Source organism: Caenorhabditis briggsae, assembly GCF_000004555.2.
Source record: "Caenorhabditis briggsae complete genome, chrIV, whole genome shotgun sequence".
NCBI classification, from domain to species: Eukaryota; Metazoa; Nematoda; class Chromadorea; order Rhabditida; family Rhabditidae; genus Caenorhabditis; species Caenorhabditis briggsae.
This window is the reverse complement of record NC_013487.2, coordinates 10,001,000-10,019,540: the sequence shown is the minus strand read 5'-3', so window position 1 is coordinate 10,019,540 and position 18,541 is coordinate 10,001,000. Positions and strand designations below refer to the sequence as shown.

Here is an 18,541-nt window from a genome sequence, read left to right as displayed (position 1 = left end):
ACATCAACGAAGTAGGAAAAAGGGAAAATGAATGAAGACATCTCCCGCTGGGAAAATGTCGGTGACTTTTGGCGGATTGAGAAAACGGAACGAGTGGAATTGGAGAAAAGAAAACACAGAGAAGAACGATGAGATAATAGGCAATTCTCATGAGTCAGATGGATTCTTAAATCAAATGAAAATTAAGACTGTTGATGTGAATAAGAAGAAACATTCCCATCCATGATATCAGAACTTTCAGACCATATTCTGAGCTATCGGAATGTTCGGAGCGAAAGTAGAAAAGGGGATGTTCGGAACGGAATTCCGAAATTTTCGAAAATGCGGAGCATTTTCTGAATGAAATTCTGAAGAATAAGTTTGGAATGAAGTTCCGGTCGGAATATTTCCGAAACACTTCTTTTCGAATGAAATCCCGACCGGGAATATTCATTTCAGAAGTTTTTTCTTTCATTTCCGTAGTTTTTTTTTCAGAATCAGAGCTTATCAGACTACTGTATATCAAAGGCGCACGCGAAAAGTTTTCTTATGGGTTCCGAGCGGAATTACATTTACTGTTTTTGCGTGTTTGACATTTATTTGTCGATTTTTCGAGCTTTTGTGAGGGGAAAGTGAGATTCCGAAATCTCGAAATTCTGAAATCTTAAAATCGGAATATTTATTCCGAAATTCCGAAAATTCGAAGCTCAGAAATTTTTGAATTCGGACCGCGAAAGAACGTCGCCTGCTAATAAGAAAAATTGAGCAGTTTTTTTAAATGTATCAATAATGTTTAAACATTTTTTGAGCCCAAAATAAGGATGTGAGAACTGAACTCAGACTCGATCGTATAGAATACGTTCTTTTAAAACTCATGTCCTCCAGATTCGCACCACCTCCTCCCTTTTCTGGTTATTGCAAGTTCTCTCATCGAAAATTTATGAAAAAAAAACGATGAAAAAAAAACGCCAATCTCACTAATCAAAAAGACCTAGAACACAAATGTTTTCTTTTCTTCCTCTCATTTACCCGAAACTGGACACTGACACCGATACACACCACTTCACAGAGAAAAAAGTTCATAAATTGATAAGAAATCGGATTGCAGAAGACGTCGCGGTGATTTTAAGTTTCCTTTGAAGTGTGCCGACAATCTGTGACAACTTTCGGTAGAAAATTTCAATTAGTGAAAAAGAAAAAATTGAAAAGCCCGCACTAATGCGACGAAAATGCCTCGGGGGACTCCAGAATTCTCCTCGGGGACTAGAAAACCACATGCGGGAAAATTTGTTTCAAACTTTTTTTTCGAACTATTCTGACTGCGTTTTTCGTGTTTCTGCTGTTTTTTTTCTAACTTTCTGCTTAAAACAACAGAATTTGTTCTATACCCTCAATAAAGTAAACAAAAACGAATTTCGTTTCAGATGAGTGGCACATCGGGGGAACAAGGGCAATTTTTCTCAATGGAAATCGCCAATAAGGCGCTGGTCGATGGTAATTTCGAGGAAGCGCTGAAACACTTCTTCGTCTGTATTAAGATGTTGCCAGTCGAACGGCGTGGGCGATATGAAGATCAGTTCGCAGCAGCAATACACGGTACTCTGTTTTTTAGTCCTTCTCAACCATCCAAATAATTTCAGGTTGGATTACTCAATCTTCGGAGCATGCCGCTCGCGCAGTCAATCTTTATCCACAAATTCGCGACTTGTTTCCAGAAACAGTACGAACGAAAATAGCTATAGTGAAAGCTGTTCAAATTTCGGGACAAGGAAAATGGTTGTTAAACTGTCTGCCAATTGTAAAAGAAGCGATGGCTTTGACCACAAACCCCGAAGACAGAGCTATTTTGAGAATCGCAAGAGTTAATTTGACAACTGTTCCGTTCCCACAATGGCACATTCGGATGGTCAATGATACAGTAAGAATAGATGACGTGGTATTAAAAACATTTGATACTTCAGATGCGGAACGAATTTTTCCTCCAAGCATTGACTGCCAGTATCAAAAGTAAAAGTTCCGTGGTATTCGATATTGGTTCAGGAACAGGACTTTTATCGGTTATGGCTGCTAGGCAAGTATTTTATGAAACGAAATGAATGCTTCAACTGATATTTTAAGAATGTCCAACCTAGTTATTGCATTGGAAGAAGATGTTTGTCTGGCGATGATTTCCAAAGAGGTTTTGAAGCGAAACAAAGTTGCAGACCGTGTTACTGTACATGCTAAAAACTCAATGCAGTTCGAAACAAGCCAAAACGCTGACGTGATTGTGTCGGAAACAATGGATTGTTGTTGTTTTGGCGAACGGATAATTGAAACTTTCCTCGACGCTCATGTCCGGTTTGCTCATGAAAATACCATCTTCATTCCTCAAAAAGCAACTGTTTATGTTCGACTCTTCCAGTGCCGTGAAATTTTCGATATTCATTGTCAAGACTATAGCGGAATCAGATACCGTTCGGAGTATGTCAAAATCAATGATGAACCCACGGAACAACCGTACTGGTGCGCTGCCAGAGAGGATTACGCCGAGTTTGAATTCCTTTCTCCACCGGAAGAACTTCATACGGCAGACTTTTCAAGGCTAGACGTGCTGCAGAAATCGCTGAGATGTGAGGGATCGACGAAACTGAAACCAAAGAAGAAAGGGGTCGCGCACGGATTCACTATTCATTTTGTGTGAGTATTTTGCTTCCAAACACTGTTCTATCTAATTTTTTTTGAAGAGCCGACTTGACGGGAACTGGAGTTTTGGTAGACTCAGGCGACTGTCATGCTTGGGATTATGGTGTCGTTCCGTTCAAAGAGCCTTGTGTGGTGGATGTTGGCCAAGAATTGGATGTTTCTTGGAAACTAGTAAATAACCGGCTGGACGTATACAATAATTTCGTGAGTATATTGATGAGCTTCAAAGTATAACTGGATTTTTGTTTCAGTATTCTGAAAAGTTGCAAAAGGCCGGTTCGTTAATCCAATATCAAACAATCAGTATGGATAGGCTCCACAAGATTCGTGACGATAGTTATTTCAAGCAAATGATGGCTGAAATCACAATCAATGAGCTTCCATTTACAGAAGATATTTCCTTCTGTGTTCCAGCAGAGTGCGTGTTGAAGACATACCCGAACAAGGAGCCAACAGGGACTATTATTGGTAAGCCCAATAATTTTTCTAAAATTCCTTCTCATATCTATTCGTTTTCAGCCGGATTCATCCGTCACGATGGATCTCTGAATCAGGATAACATGTTCCGCATCGAACAGTGCGTCGGTCATCGTGACTTCGTCAAGAAAATCGTTCCTTCTCAAGTACGCATCTATGGTCACCTATTCTATTCGGACTATATTCACTTCGACGCACGTCCTGATCCAACTGCACATTGTAAAGTTGATTTAGCAACAGTTCGAAATTTCAATCTGAGAGAGATGCGTGATATCAGATTGACCCAGAGAAATGACATTGTTTTGGCATCAGAGGAATTCGAAATGATTTTCTTCGACAACGATCCAAATAACTACAGAAACGACTTATATGAAACGGTTACCAAAGAAATTACTGCGAGTCATTAAAAGTATCTAAGACCTCAAAAATAAAGTGTTTTCTCAGGTCCAACCAAATTTGGGAGCTGCCGATGGAGTTCTGTACGAGTTTGAGGTGTTAGGAGTACGGAATAGCAAGCTTCGCCCTGTCGCCGCATTCCTATTCCAAGACAGAATCCGAACTGGTGACCAACCGGCAAGTATTTCGAAAAAAATTCCAGAATATTATAGTATTCCATTATAGATAACTCTGAATTTCGATTACCACCTCGGTGAGATGCTCATCTCGCTCAAGGAAGATTAGAAATCACGACAATCTCGCAATCTCAACCCCTATGAAGGTTACTAATCTACCAGCAAACAATTCTTCGCCTCTGATAATCACTGAACGGTCCTCATCATTTTTCTATTTTGTTATATGATCACCAAGAAACTAGGTTCCCATAAGCTTGTTTTTGAAATTCACCCATTTACTCAAAATTCTAGCACCGCCCATTTCTCTATATGGTTTTTCCTCCGATATGCACGATTGATACATAACATTTATTGCGGTTATTTTCAAATTGCCCATTTTTCTTCCATATGAAATAAACATCTTTTATCCGTGCTAGAAAAAAGTTTATTCAAAATTCTTCTCTTCCAATTCCTTCTTGAAGACTTTTTTCTCTTTTCTAGCTTGATCTCTTTTCTTATTCGCCTTCACTTCTTTTGCTTGTTGCAGTCTCTGAAATTTTTCTCCTTTTTTGAACTGATTTCCCGAGTCAAACTCACTTTTAGTTGCTCCTCGTAACAATTGTCTCCATTTATTTGTCTGTCTAACACAACTTTCATTCTCTCAAATGCAATTTCGATGTTCTTTGGCAAAAGGCGGGACTCGTGAACCTAGAAAGATGATGATGCAATGGAATTATTTATGTCAATTCCCGTACCTTCACAACGGTACCAGTAGGACGATGTGTCAATTGTACCGCATTCTGAGCAGTATTAACTTTTTGACCGCCAGGACCCCACCCAGAAATGTACTTCTGTTCACAGTCGTCTTTCTTCACTTCTGGAAATTTGTAGCCTTTCAACTTCTGCCTCGGCGTTGCGAAAGTTCTTCGAAACATTGCCCATTTGAGAATCATTTTTCTGAAAAATAGGTTATCAAAAATTCAATTTGACGATTTTCAAAACTCGAGGTTTTATGAAGAAAAAACAATAAAGCAACAATCGAAAGTAATGCAATTAAGAATTAAAACTGAATTTGAAAGTGATGAAAGCAAGACTAGGTGAATATCGGCAATAAATAATTTAAAGAGTTTAAACACAACTGAAGAGTAATGAACATTAAATTAACCTACAAGTAAGATTTAATTAAATAAATTAAACAAATTGAGAAGGCAGCACCCGTATTTTGAAGAAAATGAATCATTATGCATGAAAAGTGGGTATAAAAATAATACACTGAACATATGAAAGAAAGGAAAGAAAGTGTGTATTTACAAAAAAAATGGTATAAAGGAATTATGAAAAATCAATAAATTTAGGTTTTAGGAAGACTGTTGTAGCCGTAAGAAGCATTTTCGACACACCCGTACTGGCCGAGAAATATTCATTCGAGTAATGTGAGACTCGAATCGAGAGCATCTGGAAGAAATACACTTATTATGCTTATAAAAAATCGGAGCAGTGGAACATTTTTCGAAAAAATCGGAGCAGTGGAAGATTTTTCGGTTACGATATTTGTCGTTTTGGGACCTTAGGCCACAGAGCTCAAAATTTTTGTACCAGATTAATAGTTTTGGTTCTCATATGAGAAATTTCTTACGTTGAACAAAATATTTGACCACAATTCCGGCAATGATGCTTCCGATCGGCTAAAGTGAATTTGTGTTCACAGTCATCACATCGCTGCCTCATAACATCTTGAACCCAATGATCAGCTCTTCCTCCACCTTCGCCTCCTTGCCAGCACCAAACACGGCCTATTCCATCACCAACATAAAGTGAACGATGATCTCTACTGGGAGCGATTGCTGTGATGGGAGCTGGATGAACATTGTCAGGACGATTGAACGCAGTGTGCATTGTTAAGGCTGTTCTTTGAACGAGAACTCGTACAAACTGTGATCCTCCATCTTCACTTTTTGTTGCCTTGTTCCCAGAAGAAGGACTCGCCGGGCCTGATGACGTCACCGAGACGGATCCTGATCCAGAAATACTTGAGGATGTTGCAGTAGTTGAACTATTCTTCAGTCGTTTTCGCTGTTTTTCTAGACGTGCTGCAATTATAGCACTTCCTGATGATCGGTCTTCCATATTCATAATCATGTTTGTGCTTTCCAAAACCGGGTTTTCACTGACGCTCCCATCATTTTCAAAAACAACACAAGAATAGATCTTGACTATTCCATCGGATGTTCCACACATTATAACATTATCATTGTCCCATTCGTTCATCTGAAAATCAATCTTATCTTACTATTAGTTCTTGACTAGAGTCTTACCGTTGAGAATGCAAGAGAAATGATCATCTGTTGAGGATCAATAGCCGGCGCCACATCACAAGTATTCAGAACAGCCAGAAGTTCTCCGTTCAATGTCCAAACACGTAAAAGTGTAGAACAAGCAGTTGCAATATCTCCAGTAGCATCGTTGATGGCAACAGCCAAAACAGCATGTGAATGTTTTGGAAGCTGACGGATTAAGAACATTTCAGATAGATGCCAAACTAGAACAGTAAGATCTCGAGAAGCAGAAATTAGAACTGCATGAGATTGACTGGAAACCAAACAAGTGATCGCATCGGAATGTCCGTTCAGCACGGAAAGTTTCTTCATGGACAATGGTTTACTTTTCACTTTCCAGACCCTGAAAATTGCTTGTTTAATGAATGAATATATAAAGATCTGACTTACGTTATACACCCAGAAGTATTTCCACAGAACAACGTCGTTTCATCTCCAGCAGCCGCGCACGTCATCTCATCAACTTCACACATTTCATGAACACAAACTGATTTATCCGTATCAATCTGTCCCATTCTCACACTTCGATCCGGTAATCCCCAAGTAATGTATCGATTCGTTCCAATGAAAACCTTGTTCTGTTCCAATGCCACAACTCCAATCTTGTCATTCTGATGGATTGATCCAACTGCAGATCGTAATTCTTTGAATGGAGATTGTGGAGGTGTCATATTATGAATCGCATGATAGAACAATCTAGATGTTGTGACTCCTGGAGTATTACTGAATCCTTCCAAAATATTGACCTTCTTCTGCGGATGTGGCTTCTTGAATAGTTGAGTTGGAATCTGTCCAAAATTATTCACAAATCCAATCGTCGCATTTCTGGTCAATGGATCGTCAATTCTCTCAAAGTCGACCGATCCTTCATAGAAAAGATGATGGAACAGGTTGTTATTCTGAAATTCAAATCATAATTTTTCATTTTAAATTAAGCCTACGTACCTTAACCGATTCCTCTCCATTTTGCTTGAATCCAAAAATCAGATCAATCCATTCATGAAGATGTGACGAAACGTAATCACTTTCCAAAGCTTGGCGATGTAAACGTACAAATTCTCGTGGATCTCCATGACACCAGGCAGGAAGAAGTACATCATTGACAGCGATTCCATTCTGTTTGACTCCCAAATCAAAACGATTCGAATTTGTGAACATTTCGGGAAGGGTGAAGAATTCTGGGATTAGTTCCTTAACATCCGCCATATTGTTCCGAGAAGCTGATGTCCATGCATCTCCAACACTGTGGAACATTCGATCAGCTAAATCAAAATGACCTCCTTGAAGTGACAAAAACTGTTGAGTGAACGGTTCCAATCGAACCAAATACGAGACAACAATCATTGCAGAAGAGTAATGAGTTCCATACATATACGGAGGAGTCTCTCCAGATGGATCATCCCATTCTCTGAATCTCTTCAAAAACTGTTCCAACCGATCAGGTGATTGTGCTCCCATTGGTTTAGAGAAATCACGGAAAGTTGAGATGTTCGTGAAATCTAGCTGAGGACTTGTGTAATCAGCCAACACCCATGGAAATATCGGATACTGAGACAAGTCATTGTAGCATCTTCCAGCCAAAGTGTTCAAATGCATCAAATATTGGAAGTTGGATATGTTTCCATTTAACCATCTCTGAGTAACAGATTGCTGACCAATCAAAGATGATAGCAGAGATGCACCACGTCCTGTTGTCTCAATGGCAACATTAGATTTCTGTCCGCCCAAAGAATCGGATCCACCAGAAGACAGGTTGATAGCCATCGATGTTAGTCTGTGAATGGGTTGTATTGCTCAAATTCCTTTCTTTTAAACTCACTTATCAAAAACTCGATCTCGAATTTTCTTAGGGAACGCCAATAAGTAGTTTCTTCCATCCGAACTGAATACTTCCAGAGCAATCGGTTGAAGAAGATATCTTCTTTTATGAACTTCCCGTATCATGTTATAACTGAACTTTGAACAAAGTCTTGAGGATTTAGGTGGTTGCGTAGCTCCAGTTGCAGGATATGGGACAATTGGATCGTGCATTTCTTGACTCAAAAAGTCCAAATCACGGATTTCTTTAGTCTTTAGAAGGGTGAACCCATCAACCACATAGAAATGATCTCTTCCAAACAGAAGCAGCCCTTCTGCAGTTTCTAATCCCTGTATCCTAGCACATCTGAACATCGAATGAAGTTGTTCTCCTTGTTCCAATAGTCTGAGAAGTGTCTGATTGTCTGGTCCAGCCTTCTTTTCCTCTTTTCTCTCTTCTTTTTTGTGAGCTGTTCCAGAGTTATTAGAAGCCGAAGCACTTGATTGGTTTGATTGTTGCGGCGAAACACCATTGGCTTCTGAGGGCAGTTTTTCAGAAATGGAAGATGTTGAATCGTCATCATCTTTTCTCTCTAAAGTTTCACATTCCTCTTCATTCAATTCAATACTTGTTCCAGTCGTATTCTGAGAACTTGTGGTTGGCGCCGTTGTGGAGAGCCTTCTGATAAGCGAAGAATTGATTTCTGAAGAAAGTCATTATATGAAAATTCTTTGATAGCTCGAAACTTACGTGATAGATCAGTAAATGAGTAACCCAGTAGATTCGAAGAAGATCCAGATCCATCATCCGGAGATAAAATAGAAACGGATGACGAATCGATAATCCGAGTGTCAAGAGTTCGTCTCCGATGTATCAGACACGCTTCATAGTACAATTTTGAATCGAGGGAAATCGCAACTTTGGCTCTTTGAGCTTTAGCTGTTGGAGCTTCTAAATGAGGACGGAATGGATAGACGTGATAGAAATTTCTATTTGGAATCAACTTTCTCCGCATTCTCGTAGTCGGTCCTTCAGTAAGGTCTAATTTGAACTTTTCTAGTTTTGATGCTCGTTCCGGTCCCCAAATTCCTCGTTCTCGAGTCAATTCAGCTTCCCACTGATGCCAGTCGTGAAGACACCATTTTCGGACATGAGCATGCCATTCCGTGTATCTCGTACTTTGTGCTCTCACCAACTCTTTTATCAGACTGACATGAACTCGAAGCCACATGAATATCACTTGTTTATCAGCTGACGTATTCTTCCAAGCAGCCACTGATCCAGGTCCTGTTGAGGGTAAGGCTGTAGTTGTGCTCATAGATCTCTTGGCCGCAAACCGAGTAATCCCAGATGCAACACGATTGAACTTCTGAAATTGAACACAACAAAAAAACTTCCATGAGTGTTTCGGAACATACCGAACTGATCTGTTGCTGAATGATGTCCTTTGTTGTGTATGAACCACTCTGTGCTGCTGATCCTCCTGTTTGAATAGTTCTGAGTTGTGAATCCACAAACTGTTGCCAGTAGACTCCAGCAGAATGAGACAGAAGAGCTCGAGCCGCATTAATGTCAGTCACTGATTGCTTTTTAAATGTTTCTTCAATCAATCCCTGTTTCGCACATATCACATCAGACCACACCCGACAGGCACACATGGCAACTTGAGCACTGGTACGATCCAAATCAGAAGAGTTGTCCTAAAATGATGAGAATGAGAGAGGAGCCTGTTTTGAAAAGAACTAACCTGGAATAATACATCTGGCGTAACGGAAAGCATAAAAATGAGATGAGTGAGTGATGCGAAGAACCAGGCTTCGTTGGATGCCAAAAACAAATATCGTTTTGATACCAAACTGCTTAGAGCATCCAAAACTGACAACTGAACAGGAACTGAATCTATAGGACGACTCAAAATGAACAGAGTCATTCTCATTATACATCCGGTGATTGGTTCTGCATTCACCGCTTTGTTCACTTTTTTACTCGCAATCACTTGAAGATGATAGAGAGTTGAAAGCATCCGCATTGATTCACTTCCAAACACAAGTCCATTCCAAAATGCGTCGACTGCTCTTGAGGACAGGACAGAAATATTGGAGACAATTTGAACAAGATTTTGAGGTTGAGTGTTGGGAGGAAGGGCAGACGAAGCGAGTAAATCAGTGCTAACGGCGTGTTCCAGAACCGAATGAAGAAGAGAAGTTAGGCAGGCTACTTGAGCTTTTCGGGTGATTCCACTTTCAGATATATTCTGAAATTTAAAAAAAAATCAGAATTTGGGGGTTTTCATTAAAACTAACATCCAGAATCACATCGATAATAGTATCATTTTTGGACGAGTTCAATTGCAAGTTATCACTGAATATCTTTTTGAGCAAGTCCATGACGATTTTCACATTTGGTTGGGTAAGGACTGAAATGTTCAAAATAATATCGGATAATATTTTCATTATAAAACTCACAAGTTTGGAAATACTCGGAATCTGGCGAACCATCTTGACTTCTCCGATTCGCTATTTCTGACTTCACTCCCATTGCATTTGTATCCTCAATCAAAGTAGAAAACAAGGCAAGGACGAATTCATCGGAATGAGCAATGTTGAAGAATGCTGGAGAGTTTTGATACATGAAAGTGATCATCTGAATAACAGTCGATGGATTTGTGATGGTCCATTGTTGATGAATTGTGGATTGGTGATAGATAGAAGTCCGAATCATGGCGAACAATGGAATTAGAGCATCAAAACAGAAGTTAGCAGAGTTGATTGCTTCAAAAACAGAACTAGTGGAACTGAGACCGAAGACATGGGTCCACACAAGTTCCATATTAAACTGGTCACAGAATCTAGAAAAAAATATTTTGTACTTTAAAAGTTTCCAAAAACAATACCTCAAAGCTGGAATAGGCTGTCCAACGAGAATCGAAAGCATTGCATAGTATGGGTATGGTTTATCAGCATGAGCACCCATCAAATGTTCTAAAGCTGCAAATCCTCCACAGTTGGATAGTTCTGGATTGATGTCAATTTTGGATCCAACAGCTCCTCCGTGAGCGGAAACTGAGAAGCCCAAAACTACAGCTGCTCGATTTCTAACAACAGAATCAGCTTCAGACAACCACCCTCCATTCGCTGATCCTTCTTTGAAACGAGCTAGAAGAGAAGGTTGATTCAGAATGAGCAAAAGAATCCGAAGAGCAAGATAGATTGTTCCTGAGTGGACTCCAGGGGACATTAATGCAAAGAGCCAGTCGAATCCAAGAGTTCGGACGATATGTTCACACATTTGTTGTTGAACTTGTGCATTTGAATTTGATAAGAAGTTGGCAATGATATTCAGAAGACGATTTCTGATATAAACATTGTGAAGCGCTTCCGATGGATCTTCTGTCAATTCTAGATACATCTTCTGGATTTCAGCAATGTGGAATGGCAAATGAGAGTCTTCATAACATTCTGCTTCACTCGTTGGAAGTGTTGCTGCGATACATTGACCCACTTTCAGAATACTTCGACTATCACATTGCGGTTGGATAATTGCAGAAATCAGATTAAATACTATTTCATCCGTGTTTTGAATCATCGATGGTTCGTCATGTATGATCAGAAGAAGTCGTGACAGGAGAGAAGATCGTCGAACAACTTGGAGATTGTTCAATTGATGACTGAAAAATAATACTACAGCTTTTCACTTCTTGACTAGAATTCTTACTCTGTAATCAACTCATAAAAGTGCTCCAGAAGCATTTTATGCAGTTCACTCGGTGCTTCTTTCCACACTTTCAGATCACACAATAGATCTTCAAAAGCAGACGGATTAGAAATTGTAGGAGCGTGTTCCCGAGAGGTATCTGCTGTTCCAGTCACATTGAATACCATGTGCATGATATGAGAATTGAGCATGTTTGCTTTGTCTTCCAGGAGAACAGCTAGAATTTGATACGACCTGTTATTGTTCCAAGTGGCGAGTAATCGAGGTTGTGAGCGAATCGCAGATACGAGCGATTTCAGAGACGCGTAAAGTCCTTCAGAATCAACAGCCATTGCAATAAGACCATAAACACTAGCAAATCCTCCAATAGAGTCCAAAAGAGATGGAACAGGGCGAGGAGTGAATGTTCTCATTCCAAGATATCCAACAATTACTCCACCAAATGTTCGACCAGCTCCAGGTGCATGAGAAATTGTGTTGCATAGAACGCGAAGAGGAGTACTGTGATCGTTTGAGGAGATTCCAAGCTGAAAATCAAGAAAATAAAAATTAAGAAAACTTAAAAATAGTTTTTACATGTTGCGACAGAATCTCGGCATCCATTTTCCCATACATTGTTCTAATTTTAGCAAGAGTCAATTCTTGTGTAGCGGCTGCCGAAAGAGAAAACACAATCTGAAAAAAAAACAATTCAATTTTTTTTCAAATTCTAAAGACCAACCTTTTCTTCATGAAACAGTGGAGTTCTCTCGGCACTGGCAGTTTGGAAATTACCAATATAATGTGGCTGAAGTTGAACAATAGCTCGAACTGTTTCAGCTGTCATTGGCTCTTCTGCTAGAAAGATGGAAGCAAGACGGAATCTAAACAAGAATATTGCTCAAAAAGTTTTCTGTTCACTTACTTACCGTAACCTACTAGGCCTTCTGAGTGCCGGTAAAGTACCAACAGCTGCGTTTACTGAATAGGTTTGTGCCAACTGAGTAGCTGCTCCGCCCGCATTTTGTGCGACATACATCAATTTCTGAGTGGAAATGTGACGTCCATTCAGGTATACAGAAACCTAAAATGAGCAAAATATGTAGCTCGCAAATTCTCGACGTAGGATGCTCTAATATTTTGCATTCAGAATAGGAATAGGAGGGACGCTAGAGGAGAAATCAGTAGGATTAGGAGAAGGGGAACATAACCCAGAGAGAAACTACATTATTTCTGAAACCTACACGCCTGTGTGTGTTTTCAGGCACTGTTTTTGGAGTCATTGTGAAGATCTGTAGTCTTTCTTACGATTAGAAAATGGGCAGCAATTGAAAATGAATGTGCTTCATTCATAAGAATGCAATTACTTACTTGAGAAGACTTTAGAACCGATCGATTGAAAACTACTGCCAAATGAAACCATTCTCCACACCGAACTTGATCAGCCAGTGTTATTCGAATCAACTGGAAAGTAATAGATCTGATTGAAAAATATCCTATTTTCGCTTACTTTATCTGTTTGGAAATTTGCAATCTTCTCCAAATCAGCTCCTGGTTGATCACTCTCTTCAGTTGAAATCAATAAACTTCTATCAATTGCCGAGAACTGGCATTGGAAACATGCCAAATGAGTTGGTTGGGGAGCTTTCTTTGAGGATAACTCTGCTGCCGGAGCAACGGCTCGGGTTATTGTTATGAGACGAATCGGATGGGCATCTGCTTTTTTGTCAGACAAAGAATCCAGATAGATCCATGTGCAGAATGAGAAACCGTTGAGTGGTGGGAAGATACGTTCGGTTTTTGTTGTTGAGAACATTGGAGCTAGCGATGGAAGATAAAGAGCAGCAAATCCTTCAACTGACATATCAAATTCTACGAAACTTGGCGCAGTTCCAACATATTGATCTCTAGGTGTCATCATTGAAACAAGAGCTTTAACCCTTTGAAGTGGCACTGGACCTCCTTCATTGTTGGCAACTTCATTTCCATTCTCATCTTCATCGTCATCATCCAAACTTCTACAACATAATGGACTATCGAGACGGAGAAAACTTCGTAGTTGATTTGGAGTCAACGATTGATAACTGAGTCTTTCCAAGAGATAATAAAATGATTGGAGAAGGACATGATTCTCAATGAGGAATAGTTTTCCAGCTATCCGAAGAAGATGTTTCGGCATATCCACTTGACACATTATCTGTTGATTTCTTTCAGATTTCAAAATTGCTTTCAGCAGAAGAGACACGTAATACTGTGCAGCTACTGTCCATTTAGTGGCTTCTGGTGACGGAGAAGATGTTGAAGAAGGGGAGGAAGAAATGGATGGAAGAAGGCATAACATTGAAATAATAGCTCCAGGATGAACTAAAAGAGAAGACGTCCAAGAGACTATTGACTCTTCCAGTGATGCTCTATCATCATTCCATCGGATGTCTGTTGTCATCTTCTCGTAGTTGTCCAGGGCCATATTGAAAATCAATCGACATACGTAGCAGCCAAAATAAATGGAAAATGGCATTCCTTTCGGAACATTTCCCGCCTCGATACTATCATCCAATCGGAAAACTTCATGACATGCCAAAATTTCAGAAGCAAGATCCGTGTGAGTCAACGTCTTCCATTCAGGTTCTTCAATCGAAATGACGGTAGACTCATTGAAAATGCATGTCAGCCGAAGGAGAGATGTGATACTATCCCATGTGATCTGAAAAATTCAAATCAAAAAAGTTTTCTCTAGCTTCCAAATTCCTACCTCCGTTGAAAAATATTTTGCATTAGATGGTTCAAAACGCATACTCAAAGTAAACACTTTGAAAATGATATGAACAAATTCTAGCATTTGACAATGTTCCATTGGGATTCTACCATCATCCCTTTGTTGAACATCTGCGAATCTCTTCTCTAGACCCAGTAAAAGTGCAGAGAGAGCCAAGAATCCTCCAGACTTTCGGAATTGTATTCGAACTTTGTGAGACTCACGAACAACACCAAGCAGTGCCTGAATGTTGAGGATAAAAATAGAAAAATTAGTTGAACCATACCTTGAGAAGACTAAACATCACTTCCAAGTTTTCTATTGGGATCCGATCTTGAAGAGTCTAAAATGTAAATTAATTACTTAAATTGCACTGTTAAAATAAATTCAGAACTCACATTAACCAAATGTACAATATATTGGTCAGAAGGAGCTACGATCAGTAGTTGTTTGACTAATTGCAATAAAGAACTTCTCCATTCCTCGTTGACTTCTGAAATAGAACGTTTGGAGGAATTACCTTTAATAGAAAACCCAAATTGTCAACTTTGAGCTCAATCATCTCGATTCTTGGTAAAGGTATCAAAAATTGTCACCTGGCTAATTTTCCTCGTACAATCACCAATATGTCATCAGTTGACAAAATTTTGATATCTTTCACAGGAATCTAGATAATTGAGCTCAAACTTGACGGTGTTTGGACCCGTCCATCACAGGGTTGAAGGTATGCATTTCCTGCCAAAACTCACCACAGACAATCTCCACCAAAAGTTTTGCACCGAAGCATTCTGTGAACAATTTCCCATTTTCCGTATTGTTCTTGATGATGATAGTCAAAAGGTCCGTAGTCAAAAGTGACAATTTCAGTTGATCCTGAGTTCGAGAGTTGGTCGATGTGGCAGTGAATGATGAAGCTTGCCCACTTTTTTCATACATTTCATACATCCGACGAATGATATAACACAGGGCATCCAGCAGTCCAACTTCTCGAAATGCATCCTTCAAAATTCCAAAAATAGAAAACACTTGAAATCGTAAAACTCTTACTTTTATAATTGCATCTACCGTAATCAACTTGAAACACATCTGTACAATAATTGTGCACATTGCAGTTTTTCCAGCCGAAATTTCGGTTTTAAGAAGTACGCAAAGACTGAAAAAAATGAGTTGAATTGGATAATTAAATTAAGAATTCTAACCTTATCAACTCTCGACATGGAATATGATTCAATTGGAACACTGCAAATTCGACCAGTTCCAAAAGTTTCACTCTCACAGAATGTTGTTTTCTTTCCAATTGATCGATGAATATTGATAGAGGATATTCACGATCTAAAATGAAATAGTTAGCAGGATCACATGTATAAATTGAATGAAGAATGTCGATTACTGTACATGATGTTGCTTCGGATGAGCTCTGAAAGTAAGTTATAAATAAATAGAATTGGAAAAACCAGAAACCTCTAAGAAAACATGATAGAGAAGTGCAAATGCATTGAGATTCCGTACGCTAAGTCCATTTCCAGCTGGAATCGGAAGTTGAAAAGATGGAAGTTGAACTAGTCCGGATGTATACTGTAACAGATTCTAGATTATTAGGATAAACTGAAATTCCAACTAACCTGCGGTGTTATTCAAATTTACCACTGTTCACTAACGAGATAGTCATGATTAAAATGTTTCTGACTATTTCGTTGTCTGCTTCATTTCTGAAAATACTTAATCAATTATTATGTACTTTTTCAAATAAGACGAACCGTAATAAGAAATCCTTGATGACCGTATACCCATCAGCTTCGTAGAATTCGTCCAGAAGCTGATCTGTCAGATATGCGGAATTCTGAAATTGAAACTATTTCGTTTTGAAAGATTTGAAGTTTGAACCAACCTTCAAGAAACAAGCTAGACAGATGATTGATTCTGCTGTTTTTTGAGAGTCCGAATGCGATGTTGCAGGAGCTGATGAGAGATTTTTGACGAATATCCGAACGCATTTTTTGACAATTACATACTTGATGACAGCATTTGTGATTGACTGAAGTTACAGAAATCTTATTTTTAATTTTTATAATTACCTTATTTATTACCTTATCAGCTATAACTTCCAAAAGCCTTGAACAAAGTTTTCTCCAACAGTTGTTTGCATCTGCCACTTGTGATGTTGTTCCAACAAATAATAACAGAAGATCATCTTTTCGAACCAATTCTTCACTGACACATCTGATAATTATTTTTTCGGTTAATCCGAATTCTAGATGAAACTGTTTTTTTTGTTCCTTAAATGCTTCAAAATGATTTGGTCGATTGCCATTTTGATTGGAGAGGATGAAATTTTCAGAGCTGTTTTATTATGTTTTTTCGGGAGCTGTAAAAGAAAAATCTGGTGACCGTGGCCGAAGGTCCCACAACGACAATTACCGTGACCTAAAAATACTTTTATTCCCTGAACTAATTTTCCTGCTGAAGGTTCGGAAAATAAAGGTTTTTCAGAATTACGATAGTTTTAATTGTGGCAGCTTCGGCCACGGCCACCAAATTTTCTACCACAGCTCCGATTTTTTCGTACCAAAATAATATCTAATCAGTTAATCTTTTTTTTAATTGAATCACCAACTCACTTGAACTTGCAGAGTCCTTCCATGATTTGAGAAATCATATCGAACAACTTCTCATTATTGATCCTAATACTATCTTCAGATTCTGAGCTACTTTCAGAGTTTTCTGGAGTTACAGTAGCCACATTTGGTAAATCAAAAAACAAGTAAATTGTCTTCACAAGTGTGGATGGAAGTGAAACTTTACATGCCGCATCAATCATCACTTCATCGTCTCTGGAATCATTTTTTAAATTAAAATTTCAAAGACCCAGAACTTACGAAGATAAAAGGAATCGAATCGCATCCAAAATCGAGAATCCTTTGAGATCGGTTCCTGGACGAAGGAACTCTGCAATGCTCTGAGCAGCTTCGATTGTTCCTGTGCTTGCTGCTCTTTGCCGGACTTCTTTAACTAGAACACTGCATAAAAATGTTGCAAAATGGACTACTTCTTTGAATTCTGCTACGAGTTGTTGAGGTGTATACATGGACATGACCTGAAAAATTATTGTCAGAAATTGAAGTTCGAAAACTTTTAAAAAACATTTTCAGCTATTTTAGGCATCCTCTTGTAAACGGGGCCCTGGTGGGCCTTCGCAGGCCCTGCCATAGTTTCTTTTAGAACTAATATTTTTGGACCAACTAAATTAGATATGATAGAACTTGACGAGTACTACAAATTTATGTTATTTGATAAACTGTATCTTGTCTACCGACCAAGCTATAAGACAGGTGAAGCGGGACGGCCCAATGGCGGACAAATGGCAGCGGAAGGTTTGCTAATCGGTAATAAATTGAGCATTTGAGCTAACGGAAAAATTTTTTGACAAAAATTATGAAAAGCTAAAAATAGTAATCAAATTATTGTGAAAAAAAACTATTTTCTTTTTCAGGAAAAATATAAGAAAAATTGGTTTTTTACTACTTTTTTTCAGTTTTCCAAGATCATTTCACCGAAAAACATATATTTTTTTATAAACTTCCGATTACTGATTAAAAAGTTTTTGACAAAAAATTTCGCCCATTCACTGAAAAACCGAAGTTATAGCGAATTTTGAAACTTTCAACCGCCGTTCGTTCGCCTTTGGGCAACCCAGCTTAACCTGTGAAACCATAAAGTGGCTGATCCGAGGAAACTTTGTTCATGGACATGATACAATTTTCCAAATAGTATCATTTTTAGTACTTTTTTAGTTCTATCATATCTAATTCATCTGGTTCAAAAATAACGATTTTTAAAGAAAAAAAATGACAAGGCCCAGTTTTCAAGTATAATTTTATAAACTTAAAAAACTCACCTTGTGAAAAAGAGGTAGTAACCGTGACGGATCATTACTTCGACTGCCTGACACTGGGATTTTCAAGTATTCGGAAAACGTTTTCCGTAAATGGAGTAGCGAAAGAGTTCGCTCATCGCGAGACTCCATTTTTTTAGTATAGCAATTTATCTTTGTTGCTCATCCGTTGAATATCAATATGACTTTGCAATAGTCAGAGATCGGACCCAATAGTTTTTTTTTCTGTAATGAATCGATATTTAAACTGGTATTTAAAGACTAATCCGCGGATAATGAAGTCGGCTAAAAAGTATGTAGATCATGTACATGGAGGGGTCGCGAAAATTATCGACTGGCCTAGGAATACAAACAGCTGAGGCCATAGAGCAAGTG

At 38.7% G+C, this 18,541-nt stretch overlaps 3 protein-coding genes across 3 annotated transcripts; 1 reads left to right on the top strand and 2 right to left on the bottom strand.

Moving 5' to 3' along the window:
- Positions 1 to 1,403: 1,403 nt before the first annotated feature.
- On the top strand, positions 1,404 to 3,762 carry Cbr-prmt-3 (the record flags this gene model as incomplete). Its single annotated transcript, XM_045235775.1, has 7 exons — positions 1,404 to 1,575; positions 1,620 to 1,986; positions 2,098 to 2,658; positions 2,706 to 2,868; positions 2,916 to 3,132; positions 3,184 to 3,536; positions 3,586 to 3,762. The coding sequence occupies 7 exons, from the start codon at positions 1,404 to 1,406 to the stop codon at positions 3,760 to 3,762; spliced, it is 2,010 nt and encodes a 669-aa protein (XP_045092410.1).
- Positions 3,763 to 4,137: 375 nt separating this feature from the next.
- Positions 4,138 to 4,645, bottom strand: CBG03485 (the record flags this gene model as incomplete). The annotated part of the gene is made up of 3 exons (XM_002633747.1): positions 4,138 to 4,242; positions 4,290 to 4,400; positions 4,448 to 4,645. 3 exons carry the CDS (start codon positions 4,643 to 4,645, stop codon positions 4,138 to 4,140), a joined length of 414 nt encoding a protein of 137 aa, XP_002633793.1.
- A 405-nt stretch (positions 4,646 to 5,050) lies between these two features.
- On the bottom strand, positions 5,051 to 18,298 carry CBG03484 (the record flags this gene model as incomplete). Its single annotated transcript, XM_002633746.2, has 29 exons — positions 5,051 to 5,147; positions 5,329 to 5,960; positions 6,008 to 6,371; positions 6,419 to 6,927; positions 6,974 to 7,802; positions 7,848 to 8,529; positions 8,577 to 9,195; positions 9,245 to 9,526; positions 9,574 to 10,080; positions 10,130 to 10,242; positions 10,292 to 11,493; positions 11,541 to 12,067; positions 12,117 to 12,215; positions 12,262 to 12,403; positions 12,449 to 12,603; positions 12,846 to 12,983; positions 13,030 to 14,223; positions 14,272 to 14,570; positions 14,712 to 14,767; positions 15,020 to 15,427; positions 15,474 to 15,691; positions 15,736 to 15,849; positions 15,929 to 15,983; positions 16,032 to 16,114; positions 16,163 to 16,309; positions 16,362 to 16,494; positions 16,893 to 17,105; positions 17,151 to 17,368; positions 18,170 to 18,298. 29 exons carry the CDS (start codon positions 18,296 to 18,298, stop codon positions 5,051 to 5,053), a joined length of 10,164 nt encoding a protein of 3,387 aa, XP_002633792.2.
- Between the last annotated feature and the right edge of the window lie 243 nt (positions 18,299 to 18,541).